General features: G+C 46.2%; 1 protein-coding gene across 4 annotated transcripts in view; it reads left to right on the top strand.

The window, feature by feature from the left end:
* Positions 1-12,727, top strand: part of STRBP (spermatid perinuclear RNA binding protein) — a 106,785-nt gene that overhangs the window by 67,482 nt on the left and 26,576 nt on the right. For all 4 annotated transcript variants that reach the window (XM_048822741.2, XM_075120372.1, XM_048822740.2 and 1 more), the window contains exons 11-13: positions 6,154-6,246; positions 7,006-7,205; positions 10,279-10,437. In XM_048822741.2, coding sequence (XP_048678698.1) covers positions 6,154-6,246; positions 7,006-7,205; positions 10,279-10,437 — 452 coding nt within the window. The remainder of the gene's footprint in view (positions 1-6,153; positions 6,247-7,005; positions 7,206-10,278; positions 10,438-12,727) is intronic.

Raw genomic sequence — 12,727 nt, 5'->3', positions numbered from 1 at the left:
CAATATTAGGTCAGTGTCCTTGCTCAGATTCACTGCAAAGAATTCCTTAGAGAAAATGGTAAAGTAAAATAAAATTGTCCTAAAAAACTATCTCTAAGCACAGTATTGTTACAGTTTTTATCTTGAACTATATTATTTTTTTTAAAAAAAAAGTAGATTTCCATAGTCTGAACCAGTGGTGGTCCAAATATCCAAACAATACATCAGGCAGTCCTCGTAGCTCCATCTGTCTCACCCACTCTTAGACCCTAAAATGAATGTTAAGGATATTTTCTAACCAGAATTAAAATGGTGCAGTGATGTTCAATTCGGTTTTCTGGGAGGCCAAATCAGGCATTGCTCAAACCTCGGAGGGCTCTTCCAGTGTTTGCTCTCTAGTGAAAGCATGCCAATTCTTTGCCTGGCTGGAAGGGGTTAGCAGCCTGTGGTGCGTGCGCTGAAGATGGCATGTTGGCTGATTTTTTTGAATGGCACACAGGGTGCTAGTCCAATTAAGGGCAGTTCATTTTCCCTTTACAATCATGCCATTTTACAAGTAAAATCTGTTCATCCAAATTTCAGCTCACCAAAAATCCTGAGTCTCTGAATGAGTAGTGTTTCCCCCAGGGTAGGGAGAAGGGAGTAGCTGCCGAAGACAGGAGCCTCCTTAATGCTACTTGAGTGCAGGGAGCTGGGAAAAAGGGGGGGCTGTGGGGGAGCTGGGAGAAACCTGGGGAGCAAGGAGTGACCCCGCCCCCGAGCCTGTCCCATCCCTGCCTCTTGCTCCCAGATGGGGACCCTGCTGTAGGGATGGCCTACTACCTGGCTCCAGTTCTCCCTACCTGATCCCAACTGCAGTGTCCCCATGCTGACCTGCCTCTCCCCTGGGCTGGCACCTGCTGGTGTGGAGGATGCTGTGTAGCCAGAGAGGGAAAGGGATCTTCTGGCAGGGGAGCCCAGGGGCTGGAGCCCAGGAGCCAGGTAGTGGGACTGCCCTTAGGGTATGTCTACACTACGAAATTAAGTCGAATTTATAGAAGTCGTTTTTTTAGAAATCGGTTTTATATATTCGAGTGTGTGTGTCCCCACAGAAAATGCTCTAAGTGCATTAAGTGCATTAACTCGGCGGAGCGCTTCCACAGTACCGAGGCAAGCGTCGACTTCCGGAGCGTTGCACTGTGGGTAGCTATCCCGCAGTCTCCACTGCCCATTGGAATTCTGGGTTGAGATCCCAATGCCTGATGGGGCTAAAACATTGTCGCGGTTGGTTCTGGGTACATATCGTCAGCCCCCCGTTCCCTCCCTCCCCCCCCCCGTGAAAGCAAGGGCAGACAATCATTTCGCGCCTTTTTTCCTGAGTTACCTGTGCAGATGCCATACCACGGCAAGCATGGAGCCCGCTCAGCTCACTTTGGCAATTAGGAGCACATTAACCACCACAGCATTATTCAGCAGTATATGCAGCACCAGAACATGGCAACGCGATACCGGGCGAGGAGGCGACGTCAGCGCGGTCCCGTGAGTGATCAGGACATGGACACAGATTTCTCTGAAAGCATGGGCCCTGACAATGCATGCATCATGGTGCTAATGGGGCAGGTTCATGCTGTGGAACGCCGATTCTGGGCTCGGGAAACAAGCACAGACTGGTGGGACCGCATAGTGTTGCAGGTCTGGGACGATTCCCAGTGGCTGCGAAACTTTCGCATGCGTAGGGGCACTTTCATGGAACTTTGTGACTTGCTTTCCCCTGCCCTGAAGCGCATGAATACCAAGATGAGAGCAGCCCTCACAGTTGAGAAGCGAGTGGCGATAGCCCTGTGGAAGCTTGCAACGCCAGACAGCTACCGGTCAGTTGGGAATCAATTTGGAGTGGGCAAATCTACTGTGGGGGCTGCTGTGATGCAAGTAGCCCACGCAATCAAAGATCTGCTGATATCAAGGGTAGTGACCCTGGGAAATGTGCAGGTCATAGTGGATGGCTTTGTTGCAATGGGATTCCCTAACTGTGGTGGGGCCACAGACGGAACCCATATCCCTATCTTGGCACTGGAGCACCAAGCCGGCGAGTACATAAACCGCAAGGGGTACTTTTCGATAGTGCTGCAAGCTCTGGTGGATCACAAGGGACGTTTCACCAACATCAACGTGGGATGGCCGGGAAAGGTGCATGATGCTCGCATCTTCAGGAACTCTGGTCTGTTTCAAAAGCTGCAGGAAGGGACTTTATTCCCAGACCAGAAAATAACTGTTGGGGATGTTGAAATGCCTATATGTATCCTTGGGGACCCAGCCTACCCCTTAATGCCATGGCTCATGAAGCCATACACAGGCAGCCTGGACAGTGGTCAGAAGCTGTTCAACTATAGGCTGAGCAAGTGCAGAATGGTGGTAGAATGTGCATTTGGACGTTTAAAGGCGCGCTGGCGCAGTTTACTGACTCGCTTAGACCTCAGCGAAACCAATATTCCCACTGTTATTACTGCTTGCTGTGTGCTCCACAATATCTGTGAGAGTAAGGGGGAGACGTTTATGGCGGGGTGGGAGGTTGAGGCAAATCGCCTAGCTGCTGGTTACGTGCAGCCAGACACCAGGGCGGTTAGAAGAGCACAGGAGGGCGCGGTACGCATCAGAGAAGCTTTGAAAACCAGTTTCATGACTGGCCAGGCTACGGTGTGAAAGTTCTGTTTGTTTCTCCTTGATGAACCCCCCGCCCCTTGGTTCACTCTACTTCCCTGTAAGCTAACCACCCTCCCCTCCTCCCTTTAATCATTGCTTGCAGAGCCAATAAAGTCATTGCTGCTTCACAGTCATGCATTCGTTATTCATTCATCACACAAAAGGGGGATGACTACCAAGGTATCCCAGGAGGGGTGGTGGAGGAGGGAAGGAAAATGCCACACAGCACTTTAAGCACAGCACTTTAAAAGTTTACAACTTTAAAATTTATTGAATGACAGCCTTCTTTTTTTTGGGCAATCCTCTGTGGTGGAGTGGCTGGTTGGCCGGAGGCCCCCCCACCGCATTCTTGGGCGTCTGGGTGTGGAGGCTATGGAACTTGGGGAGGAGGGCGGTTGGTTACAGAGGGGCTGCAGTGGCAGTCTGTGCTCCAGCTGCCTTTGCTGCAGCTCAACCATACACTGGAGCATACTGGTTTGGTCCTGCAGCAGCCTCAGCATTGAATCCTGCCTCCTCTCATCACGCTGCCGCCACCTTTGAGCTTCAGCCCTGTCTTCAGCCCGCCACTTACTCTCTTCAGCCCTCCACCTCTCCTCCCGGTCATTTTGTGCTTTCCTGCACTCTGACATTATTTGCCTCCACGCATTCGTCTGTGCTCTGTCAGTGTGGGAGGACAGCATGAGCTCGGAGAACATTTCATCGCGAGTGCGTTTTTTTTTCTTTCTAAGCTTCACTAGCCTCTGGGAAGGAGAAGATCCTGTGATCATTGAAACACATGCAGCTGGTGGAGAAAAAAAAAGGGACAGCGGTATTTAAAAAGACACATTTTATAAAACAGTCGCTACACTCTTTCAGGGTAAACCTTGCTGTTAACATTACATACATAGCACATGTGCTTTCGTTACAAGGTCGCATTTTGCCTCCTCCCACCGCGTGAACGGATTTTGGTTGAATGCCAGCAAACATACACTGCAATGCTTTGTTCTACAGTGATTCCCGAGTACGTGTTACTGGCCTGGAGTGGTAAAGTGTCCTACCATAAAGGACGAAATAAGGCTGCCCTCCCCAGAAACCTTTTGCAAAGGCAGAACCACAAATGCCAGGGCAAAGTAATCCTTTCACATGCTTGCTTTTAAACCATGTATAGCATTTTAAAAGGTACGCTCACCAGAGGTCCCTTCTCTGCCTGCTGAGTCCAGGAGGCAGCCTTGGGTGGGTTCGGGGGGTACTGGCTCCAGGTCTAGGGTGAGAAACAGTTCCTGGCTGTCGGGAAAACCGGTTTCTCCGCTTGCTTGCTGTGAGCTATCTACAACCTCCTCCTCCTCCTCCTCATCTTCTTCGTCCCCAAAACCTACTTCCGTATTGCCTCCATCTCCATTGAAGGAGTCAAACAACACGGCTGGGGTAGTGGTGGCTGAACCCCCTAAAATGGCATGCAGCTCATCATAGAAGCGGCATGTTTGGGGCTCTGACCCAGAGCGGCTGTTCGCCTCTCTGGTTTTCTGGTAGGCTTGCCTCAGCTCCTTCAGTTTCACGCGGCACTGCTTCGGGTCCCTGTTATGGCCTCTGTCCTTCATGCCCTGGGAGATTTTCAGAAAGGTTTTGGCATTTCGAAAACTGGAACGGAGTTCTGATAGCACGGATTCCTCTCCCCAAACAGCGATCAGATCCCGTACCTCCCGTTCGGTCCATGCTGGAGCTCTTTTGCGATTCTGGGACTCCATCATGGTCACCTGTGCTGATGAGCTCTGCATGGTCACCTGCAGCTTGCCACGCTGGCCAAACAGGAAATGAGATTCAAAAGTTCGCGGTTCTTTTCCTGTCTACCTGGCCAGTGCATCTGAGTTGAGAGTGCTGTCCAGAGCGGTCACAATGGAGCACTCTGGGATAGCTCCCGGAGGCCAATACCATCGAATTGTGTCCACAGTACCCCAAATTCGAGCTGGCAACGTCGATTTAAGCGCTAATCCACTTGTCAGGGGTGGAGTAAGGAAATGGATTTTAAGAGCCCTTTAAGTCGAAATAAAGGGCTTCATTGTGTGGATGGGTGCAGGTTTAAATCGATTTAACGCTGCTAAATTCGACCTAAAGTCCTAGTGTAGACCAGGGCTTAGAGTGGAGCCCCTAGCAGGGAGCAGGATGGAACAGCTGACAACGAGCAGGATAACCAGAACGACTTGTGGGCCAGATGTGGCCAATATGCTGCTAACTGAAGAACACTGCTGTAGAGGTTTAGATATCAGAGATTTTAGAACAGGCAGTTCGGATCAAGGTGAGTGGAACAAGCCAAAGGACTTGCTCCCTGTCATAAAGTTGCTAAAGTCCACATGAAAGATTAATTCTAAAGCATTTTTAAAAATTATTCCCCTTTTCCACTCTCTTTGGCATTTCAGTTTCACTGGTTATGTTAGCATAGTTCCTTTAGTTGGATCTGATTAATGCATTCTGTTAGACCATTTGCTCAATCCAGGCCATTTTATAATTGAGAGCTCATGTCTTTGGAGTTGGAGCACTGTCACAGAAATAATAGTTTTGTGTCACTTGATAATGGTGAGGCCAGTTCTAGCCATTTATTTTTAAAATGAGAACATTGATCCAGTGACACTATTACAGGGACTTTATTTCTATTATGGCAAATGATGGAGGTAGAGATGCTTTTTTTCCCTATCTGATGGATGCTGAGCTCAGGAGAAGTATTGACATACTGTATTCTGATAGATCTGTTGTGTATTTCAGCTGGAGGTAGCTTATCTATAAAAACACAATGAGATTGAATGAGGAAGACAGGTTTGTTTTGTTTGTTTGTTTTTTGGTCCCGCTACTGTTGATATCTAAAATGTTAGCAGCCCTACAGTCTGGTGGGCAGGCACATTTGAGATATAAAATAATGTAAATGAAATACAATACTAAAGAGACAGTGATTTCTCTGGCACTGAGTGTTAAGATTTATTTACTGAACCAAAGCTGCCTCCAATTACAGAAACTTTTGAAGTTTGCTGAAATACAAAGTCAGTGTTGGATTTTGCTTTTCCTGGATCTCTGACTTCAGCTCCCCTAAAGAATGTTGGCTTTTAAAATAAAACTTCAACTGTTGGACTTAAGAAATCTCTTGCAGAGATTTCCAGATATTTGCGATGACGATTAGAATAAATGTAACACTATCTATAGGCCTTACTATTGATATTTGAGCTGGTAAGGAAGTGGAGGTTTGAATGTGATTTGATTGGCTAATGTTGCCAAGTTCAGTACTGTGGACCTCTGCAGGCAACAGTGGAAACTTAAAGACTCCCCACATGACCTTCTGCCGCCAGTTATAAGCTAACGCTTTCTTCTATGTAGAAATATAAATTCTTTAACAATCACCTGTCAGGGTCTGTATTTATTATAAGGTTAATGTCAAAGCAGAAAGTAATGGGACTAATCAGACAGGTGCTATGGGATTGTTGCCTTGTTTTCCGCTATCAAATCCATATTACAAGGAGAACTGTCTTTTAGGTGCTGGCTCCTCTGCTCTGAAAAGGCCATTTGAAGATGGATTAGGGGATGATAAAGATCCAAATAAAAAGATGAAGCGCAACTTGAGGAAAAGTAAGTGCAGCTTTTATCTGTTCTGACTTCAAGGAGCCATTGTTGGTTATAGTAGGAGCTGAGACAAAAACTTCTTGGTGTTTGTGTGGAACGGCATGTGAAATTGTGGAATGAAGTGTGTGTTCTCAATCCCACTGTGCTCAGAACTTCAAACTCCTCTGCTTAAAGGTGGGTTTCAATTTCTTTGCACACATTTGACTGACTGACTGACTCACGTCACTGATGAGGTTACTCCAGCAGGTGATATTAAAACTTAGGTTGTCCAAAGAATTCGGGTATTTTATTTGTAATGTCTGGCAGTTGTCTCTCAAACAGCCTCAGACCAAGACCTCAAATATGTAGAACTGATTGTTCACATCCCACATTTGGGACAGGAGATAGGTGCTGATTCCATTGACAGATCACCTGTATTGTATATACAAACCAGGAGTTTTTTCTGGATTATTGTGAACAAATCGCTCCTGGTGCCTAGTTTCATGTGGAATCCGGCTGCAGGTAGCACTCACAGTACCGTATGACCTATGAAATTCCATATCAAGTTGTAGCAGCCAGGAAGAACATGCAGGGGAATGGTCTAAAGGGATTGAGTAGTAATGGTCATGATCCACTGGGGGAGTGAATGGCTGGAGGCTTCATTCATTCATGTTTATATAGCGCACTTAACTGCTCAGGTGGATGGTGCTTTAGAAATGCAAAATGTTTCCCTTCTCCATTTCTTTTGTTAATCTTTTTTTTCCTTCCCACCCTCTCCCATAATAGTCCTAGACAGTAAAGCAATCGATCTCATGAACGCTCTGATGAGACTGAACCAAATCAGGCCAGGGCTTCAGTATAAGCTTCTGTCGCAGTCGGGTCCAGTCCATGCCCCAGTCTTCACAATGTCTGTAGATGTTGATGGTACGACCTATGAAGCATCAGGACCTTCTAAGAAAACAGCTAAGCTCCATGTGGCAGTGAAGGTAAGGCAGAGACTTGAATATGAATTAAGTTGATAATTCCAGCCCCAGATCCTGGAAAACACAGAAGGAATATGATCAGAACTATCAATGGGCAAACCCTCTAAGGAGAGGCAGTGTGGATCAGACCTGCTATCTTGAGACTTTTCAAAGTGCTCTGGCATGTCCAGATCCCATGGTGAACAGGTAAGAGGGGAAAAGTGAACTGAGCTGTCCAAGCCTCTAGAGGTCGGTGAGTGAGTATGAGTGGGTTCTGTGTTTTGGTTTTTTTGGTTGCCCTTGCTAGTTACTAGTATGATGGCTCATCCTTCCGTTGTTCCCATTCCCCTCACCTCTGCCTGTCCCTATCCTTGGGTTGTGAGCTCCTTGGAGCAGGGACCTTCTCATCTTGAGTGTTTGGAAATCACCTAGCACATCTTAGATGCTACAGTAAATAGAGGATGGTGAATCACAATAGTCTATCAGTATGAGGCAGCCTGAGCCATACCCCATTGTTCCCCTTTCCAGAGGCTCCGTGGGAGAAAGCTGGAGTTGGTAAAACAGTGAGACTTGAGTTGGTGTCTAGTAAATAAAAAAGGCCACCATAGTCATCTCCATATAAATTCGTAGATAGATTAGGGTCTGCTGTACCAGACATTCCCTGTGTGCATTGCTGAGGAGGGAGGAAAAGTTGTCTGCAAACTGCAAAAACAAAATGAGAATCTGAGTGCGCAGAGCTGCAATTACAAGAACAAACCCATCTGTCATTATCTGTGCTTCCTTTCATATATTTTGAGTGAACTTCCTTTTCAGAAGGTTCATCTGGCAACTTTCAGTTTTCCTTTGATTTAGGAGTTTGAAAATCCCATTGTCCCTTTGCTTTCATGCTCAAAGCGCCCAAAAGTATTTGACAGAATGTATCATTCTGCAGGAGATGTGGCTTTGTATGTGTCCTCCCATCCCATCATCCTTACACCTACATTTTGCCTCAATAATTATTCTCTTTTCTTAATACCATTAAGAATTCTGCCTTGAAAATCAGGATCTTATCTCTGCCCTCCTCCCGCAGGGCCCCTCTGTGGTTCCTGGCTGGAGCATCCCATAGCCCCATTTTCCCCAAATTTACCCACCCACCCTGTGAGCTATGCTTTGGAACCACCCTCTTTCAAGCTGAGGACCAGCTGGCAGGCCGGCCCTGCAGAGCCCAGCATTGCTGCTCCCTGGCAGCCCACGCCCTGCTTGCTCACACACCAAGAGATTGTAGGGCTAAATTAGGATGTTTCCATTTTTAGGGTTCACTGTTTATATACTTAAAGCTCTAAATCTGTAGCTGTCTTTGACAGGCAAGTGATGGTGTTGCACCCCCGAACGGGGCGGGGAGGAATGGAGCTGTCTGTGACTGCGGTACTTGCCCCGACCAACCTTTGGGGCAGGGAAAAGGGGGCTGGAGCTGCCTGGGCCCTTTGATTGGAGGGGAATATTTATTTATGCTGTTTCCAGTTCCATGTTCAGTGTTTGGCATCTGTAGGCATGTCTGCAAGCTTTGCTTTTGAGACCAAACTTTCAGAGGGGGCCTCAGCTTGGCCTCAGAGTCCGTTCACACCTACATTTTTGTGCCCACTGAACACATCTGCATAGGCAGACCAGGGAGTCAGTCACAGAACTGCCTGACCTGCTGCATCAGTGTGCGTGATGGGGGAGAGTGCCCCCTCTCTTCTGGAGACCCCTTGGGGAAAGTGTTTGGCTGTGACAAAATCAGGTTCTGTGCTTCTCTCCTACAAAGTGGCTGATTGAAAGCAGCCTGGGGACAGCCCAGGAGGTTTGAAGTACTTCATGTTCCTGTCCAGATAAAATAGCCAATTACTCCCTTACATCTCCATTAGCCTGGGTCTCCTTTACTGATTCACTGCCAGGCACACCTCAGATCAGGCCACCCCTACAGCACTGAGAGGGAGGTGCATCTTTGGTTATGTTTGTCAGCTGATGTTCTTGGACCAGCTGCAGATGGGAAGCCTTTTCAGTCCTAGAGTCCAGCCGTGCTGTGTTCGAGCCAAGATTTTTATCTTTAGGCTGCATGTTACCATTTCTTAGGGTTACCATATTTCAGGTTCCCAAAAACCTGAACACTGCAGGGGGAGGGAAATACAGTTGGGGGTGCTGGAGGGTGTACTTGTGGCAGGGGGTACTCACTGGAGGTGGGGGGCAGCGTCGTTCCCTGTCACAAAAGCAGGGCCCAGCCGTCAGTCAGTGCCCAGGGCACCAGCCCAGGATGCTGCAACAGTCATCGGTCAGCGCCTCCCTGCAGGATCACTTCCCCAAGGCTGAGAGCTGGGGCCTGGGTGAGCAGGATCCGGCAGCTCTGACTTGCAGGGGAATGGTCCCATCGGGAGTCTTTCTGAGCTGCAGCTTGTCTGCTCTGCAAAAACCCAGGATGTTGCCTGTTGTTTGAAAACCCTACCTGGACAGAGAAGAAAGCAGGCTCAAAAAAAAGAGGTTCTGTCTGGGAAAACCCAGGCATACGGTAACTCCTGCATTTGTTGCCACCTTGGAAACTGAAAACAGTTAACATCTGGGCTTGATGCTGCATGTGTAGCATCCTATATTGCAGATGGCCTGGTGCCTCAGTTCCTATGAGACGCTTTGTCCTTGCTCTGCAAACTTGTATATGCTGAGCTCAAAGGAACTTAAGATGCAAAACAGAATGTCTTGGTCACGCTGTCAAGCAGTATTACATAGTGGATGTGGTCTAACTGGAGTTGTAAATAGTAAACTACTTTGCATATAGTTCCTGTATTTTATAGGTTGAATTTTAATCCCATATTATACATGGGAGCCTCCGTTTGGAAAATGGTATTTATGAACTGCTGGTGCATTTGACACTGGAAACTCTCAATTATATTTTGCAGCTTAGGAAGGTTGGGGCCCCATTTTCCCATTAGTACTTGATTTTTGCTGTTTTTAACTGGGTGAAAAATGAACTTCAAAGTGAGTTACCTCATGAAGTGTATGTGGCCTTTTTACTGCTGTATAATCAGCCTTGCATTCACTTCCAAACCCCAAACTGGTTTTACATCTTGTTTAATGTCGTTTGGTATAGGTATTACAAGCAATGGGCTACCCAACTGGCTTCGATGCAGATATTGAGTGCATGAGCTCTGATGAAAAATCAGATACCGAAGGCAAAAATGAGACTGTCTCTTCAAACTCGAGCAATAATACTGGAAATTCTACAATTGACACCTCCTCTACCTTGGAGGTGGGTATTCACTGGAAAACGCAGTGACAGAGCGCTTTCCATGAGGACAATGGTCTTGTGTAGTTAAGGCACTGGATTGGGAATCAAGAGATCAGGTTTCAATTCCCATCTCTGCCACAGACTGCCAGTGAGACCATGGGCAAATCCCTTCCATCTCTCTGTGCCTCTGTTCCTGAGCCGTAACATGAGGATCTTTCTTTCTTTCTTTCTCTTTCTTTTTCTTTCTCTTTCTTTCTTTCTTTCTCTCGTCATATTTAGACTGTGAGCTCTTCAGGGTAAGAGTGTCTTACTATGCACCTAGCACTCTGAGGCCTCAATCTTGGCACACTTGTAAGACAAATAAGTAACAAGTGTAATGTTTTTCTATTTTATAACATAATTCATTGTTTGGAGCTGTTTTTATATTAAAAGTACCTATAGATTGATAGAAGTACAGAAAAGTAACAAACTGAATAGGGATGCATTTAAATAATGTGAAAGGCATTATCATGTCTTTAAATGTGTATTTATGAATTTACTAGAAAAATGCTACAGTCTAAAGTTACGCTAGCTTAATTTTGGGACTTGTAGCTTAATTAAGGAACTCTAAAGAGCAAATTGTGCTTCTGTTTTCCCACTGAATTTGTGGGAAATGTAGTATTCCCTGAAGGACCAAATGCCTTAACTTGACCACTCTATACTGAATGTTTCCAAGAGTCCAGTTGAAAGGGGTCTGCAGTATGTTATTAATTAAATTTTTTCTTAAACCATTTCCAATATTTACATAGTTGTCATGAGCTGACAAACCAAGCAATTCAGAGTTCTCTCTTAGGGTGTGTCTGTACCGTGATTAAAAACCTGCGGGCGCAGAGTCTCGGGTCAGTTGACTCAGACTTGTGGGGCTTGGGCCTCAGTGTAGATATTTGGGCTCAGGCTGGAGCCCACGCTCTGAGACCCAATGAGCCCGGGCCCAAGTGTCTACACTGCAATTTTATAGCCCCGTAAACTAAGTCCACTGTCCCTGGCCAGCCGCAGCCATGCCGTGGGCCTTTTATTGCAGTGTAGACATACTCTTAGACTCTATTTTCCCCATCTCCATTTGTACCACCATTCTTCATAATCATCCCGAGGAATTCTAGAAGCGTGTTTGTGTTAAGCGTGGAAGCGAGAGCTTTAATTTGAATTTTCATTGCTGTAGCTGATACCTTTGTGATGCACTCAGGAGGTTGTGCAGATAAATAGATATAGAATTTTGCCTTATTTTTAGATATAATGCTCCTTTCAAATGTAAGTGCTTTTTTGCTATACATATAAATTTAAGTAATCTGCCTGCTCTATAGATGCTTTTCAGTACATTGAAATGTGGATTTCTTCATAACTTAACCAATTTAGATAATGTGACTTCAAACTTAGAGCCAGACTATGTATAATCACTAAGGCTGAGATTTTGTCAGTTATTTTTAGTGAAAGTCATGGACAGGTCATGGGCAATAAACAATAAATCGCAAAAGCCCGAGGTGCCCCTCCCAGGTGATGAAGTCTTGGAGGACATGTAAAATCCCGGACTTCTGTGACCAACTCATAGCCTTAATAATCATTGTGAGCCAAGGTGCCTAGCGTAGCCCTCACTGGAAATGCCAAGGTCAGGGCAGGTTGCAAAAAGGAGAGCAGATACTCCCAACACTGTGGGTAACACTGAAGTTCTACTCCCCAACCAGTCACAAACTGCTTCTGATCCCCACCCTGGTTACCAAGAAGAAGAAGGAGGGGGGGGGGGAAAAAAACCACACAGCCCCTTTATTGCATTCCAGTTTCAGACTCCCAGTCAGCACCTAGGTGCAGTAAGGTGAGAAGTTATTTTAAAAATTCTGCTCACTATACAAAATGTTCTTCTGACCCCAAAGGGCTAGCCACATTGCCAGGTCATAGAGTAGCAGCCGTGTTAGTCTGTATCCACAAAAAGAAAAGGAGGACTTGTGGCACCTTAGAGACTAACAAATTTATTGGAGCATTAAATATAAATAAATTTGTTAGTCTCTAAGGTGCCACAAGTCCTCCTTTTCTTATTCCCAGGTCAGTATTAGGTTGGATCTTTCCCAAAATCCCATGCTGCCAGCCAATCCTTTGGCATCTAAAACTACAGGTTTACTATGAAGAAAAAAGGACAAGAAGAGTTGTTAAATGATAAAACAATTACATACATACATGGACTCTGAAGTCTTTGTATCAGGTTCTTAGCAGTGTTGGTGAGTTTGCTGGCTTGAAAGTCCCTCTGGAATACATCCACAGCTTGGATGGGTCATTCAGTCCT

The sequence above is a fragment of the Caretta caretta genome, chromosome 16 (genome assembly GCF_965140235.1).
Source record: "Caretta caretta isolate rCarCar2 chromosome 16, rCarCar1.hap1, whole genome shotgun sequence".
Taxonomy (NCBI): Eukaryota; Metazoa; Chordata; order Testudines; family Cheloniidae; genus Caretta; species Caretta caretta.
This window is presented reverse-complemented; position numbering and strand designations above follow the sequence as displayed.